The sequence below is a fragment of the Nanorana parkeri genome, unplaced genomic scaffold (genome assembly GCF_000935625.1).
Source record: "Nanorana parkeri isolate BGI_ZX_2015 unplaced genomic scaffold, ASM93562v1 scaffold5325, whole genome shotgun sequence".
NCBI lineage: Eukaryota > Metazoa > Chordata > Amphibia > Anura > Dicroglossidae > Nanorana > Nanorana parkeri.
The window spans coordinates 1,203-3,699 of record NW_017311585.1 but is presented as its reverse complement, the minus strand read 5'-3'; the positions used below and the strand labels follow the sequence as shown (position 1 = coordinate 3,699).

Genomic DNA, 2,497 nt, shown 5'->3' with positions numbered 1-2,497 from the left:
AGGAAGTACGGGACATCCGCGAGCCGCCGATCGTTTAAACTCCCAGGAGACGCCCGCCGGGACTGCACCAAAGACCCCGCAGCCACACCCGAACCGCCATATTGTCTGTCCTCACCCGCCAAAGACCCCGCAGCCACACCCCTATTTAGCTTTATTGTGTCAGGACCCCTTACAGGGGGCTTTCTGTTGCGATATACAATGGCCGCCATGCTTAGAGAGGAATCTCACCTTCAATAATCTCGTCCTTCACTCTCTGCAGCTCTTTCCTCATCTCATCCAGCAGGTCCTGAAGAAGGAAACACACCACGTGTCATATCCCTGCAGAATATGGCCCCTCCCACTACACCCAGCTTACCCCCCGATGACATCACCATGGGGCAGGAAGTGACATGTCCTCTAAGGTGAGATGGGTGGCGTTCACCGGAGGGAAAACGGATCTTCAGTGGCCGTGTATATAGCGCCCCGTGTATATAGCGCCCCGTGTATACAGCGCCCCGTGTATACAGCGCCCCGTGTGTACAGCGCGCCCCGTGTGTACAGCGCGCCCCGTGTGTACAGCGCGCCCCGTGTGTACAGCGCTGGGAGGTGGAGCGGGCCAATCTCCTTTTATCGGGGGTGACGGATCCTTCACATGAACGCCCGGAGTGCGGACATCGGGGGCTCTGTAGAGAAAATGGCGGCCAGCGTGTGTTCAGGAGGAAGGCCGTTCTCTGTGAGAGGAAGCGTCTGTGGTCACCGGTTTCCTCCATCCTGACCACATATTACGAGAGGAAGGCTGACCGCACTGCAGACATCGATGTACGCGCGGGGGGCGGAGCCATGACTATGGAAGGCATATCAGGAGGGGGGGAACCTCATCCTGCTGGGGCCCGGAGTGCTGTGATTGGTGGCGTCCAGTGATAGAATACACAGACAGCAGGTCATACATGAATTATGTGGCGTGTTCTCCTCGCCATGTATTGGAATGTTCCGTGTCCTCGATCTTCTAATAACCAGACCGGTCACATCCAGTGAGCGGTAACCCAGTGCTATGGAAGGTGGTTGCTATGGGTTACCACACCGGGGGGGGAGGGGTTACCTGTTTGAGCCTCTCCATGGTATCGGTTGACTCCTCTGGAGCCGCCTCAGTGCTGCTGACCGTGGATTTCATCCTGCGGACACAGAGAAAAGCGGGGTGAGCGGGACCCAGAGAAACAAAGAGGACAGTACAGATCTATCCAAGATGGCCGCCGTTACCTGGGCAACGTGGTGCTTCCTCTGTCCCAGGGGCGCCGAGCGGGTTCTGAAACCGAGAGAGGAAGAGAGTCAGCGCTGCGAGGGGAGGAGAACAATGGCCGCCTTCCCTCAGGATACCGAAACCTGTGCTACCTGCCTGGGAAAAGCCTGACCCCGCCTCCTGCTCTGTTGTAACCCCAATCCCTGGGCCCCATCTGTGACCCCGCCTCCTGCTCTGCCTGTGACCCCCCCAGTCCCCTCTGTAACCCCAATCCCTGGGCCCCATCTGTGACCCCGCCTCCTGCTCTGCCTGTGACCCCCCCAGTCCCCTCTGTAACCCCAATCCCTGGGCCCCATCTGTGACCCCGCCTCCTTAGCCCCCAATGACCCCACCCTCTGCTCTGCCCGCTCAGCAGGGAGGGGGCGGAGTCAGTCCCCATGTGATACATTCCAGGGACAATGTTACAATGTAACAGCAGGGAGGGGGAGGAGTCAGGGATGTTACAATGTAAGAGCAGGGAGGGGGCGGAGTCAGGGATGTTACAATGTAAGAGCAGGGAGGGGGCGGAGTCAGTCCCCATGTGATACATTCCAGGGACAATGTTACAATGTAAGAGCAGGGAGGGGGCGGAGTCAGGGATGTTACAATGTATGAGCAGGGAGGGGGCGGAGTCAGACCCGATGTGATACATTCCAGGGACAATGTTACAATGTAAGAGCAGGGAGGGGGCGGAGTCAGGGATGTTACAATGTAAGAGCAGGGAGGGGGCGGAGTCAGACCCGATGTGATACATCCCAGGGACAATGTTACAATGTAAGAGCAGGGAGGGGGCGGAGTCAGTCCCGATGTGATACATTCCATGGACAATGTTACAATGTAAGAGCAGGGAGGGGGCGGAGTTCAAGTTCATTTATCCGTCGTCATAGCGACTGAGAGAAACCGACACCAAAACAAAGTGTAAAAAAAAATTCAGAAAATAATCAAACGTGGGAAAAAAGTGTTTTCTTGATGTTTTTCCTCATTTGTTTGATATGTTACGTGTCCTGAGTGAGGTGTTCGGTCCCCATGTGTGATATACATACATGGCCCGATCCGTCCTAACATATAACATGGGGGGGGATAACAGATTAAAATACAATGAGAAATATGGAGCCGCAAAGCTGGGGGGAAAGAACAATGATGGCAGTTTGTCCCGCGGTACTTCCCCTTTAAGAAACCAGCAACAGGAAATGTTATCAGCGGTGTGAGGTAATACCGCGACCTGCGCAAGAGTGACACCGC

General features: G+C 55.7%; 1 protein-coding gene across 1 annotated transcript in view; it reads right to left on the bottom strand.

The window, feature by feature from the left end:
• LOC108804129 (vasodilator-stimulated phosphoprotein-like) overlaps positions 1 to 2,497 on the bottom strand; it is a 4,308-nt gene that overhangs the window by 710 nt on the left and 1,101 nt on the right. Inside the window, exons 2-4 of the mRNA XM_018575893.1 lie at positions 1,237 to 1,282; positions 1,079 to 1,151; positions 229 to 286 (exon numbers count right to left, since the gene is read on the bottom strand). Of these exons, the coding sequence (XP_018431395.1) occupies positions 229 to 286; positions 1,079 to 1,151; positions 1,237 to 1,282 (177 nt within the window). The remainder of the gene's footprint in view (positions 1 to 228; positions 287 to 1,078; positions 1,152 to 1,236; positions 1,283 to 2,497) is intronic.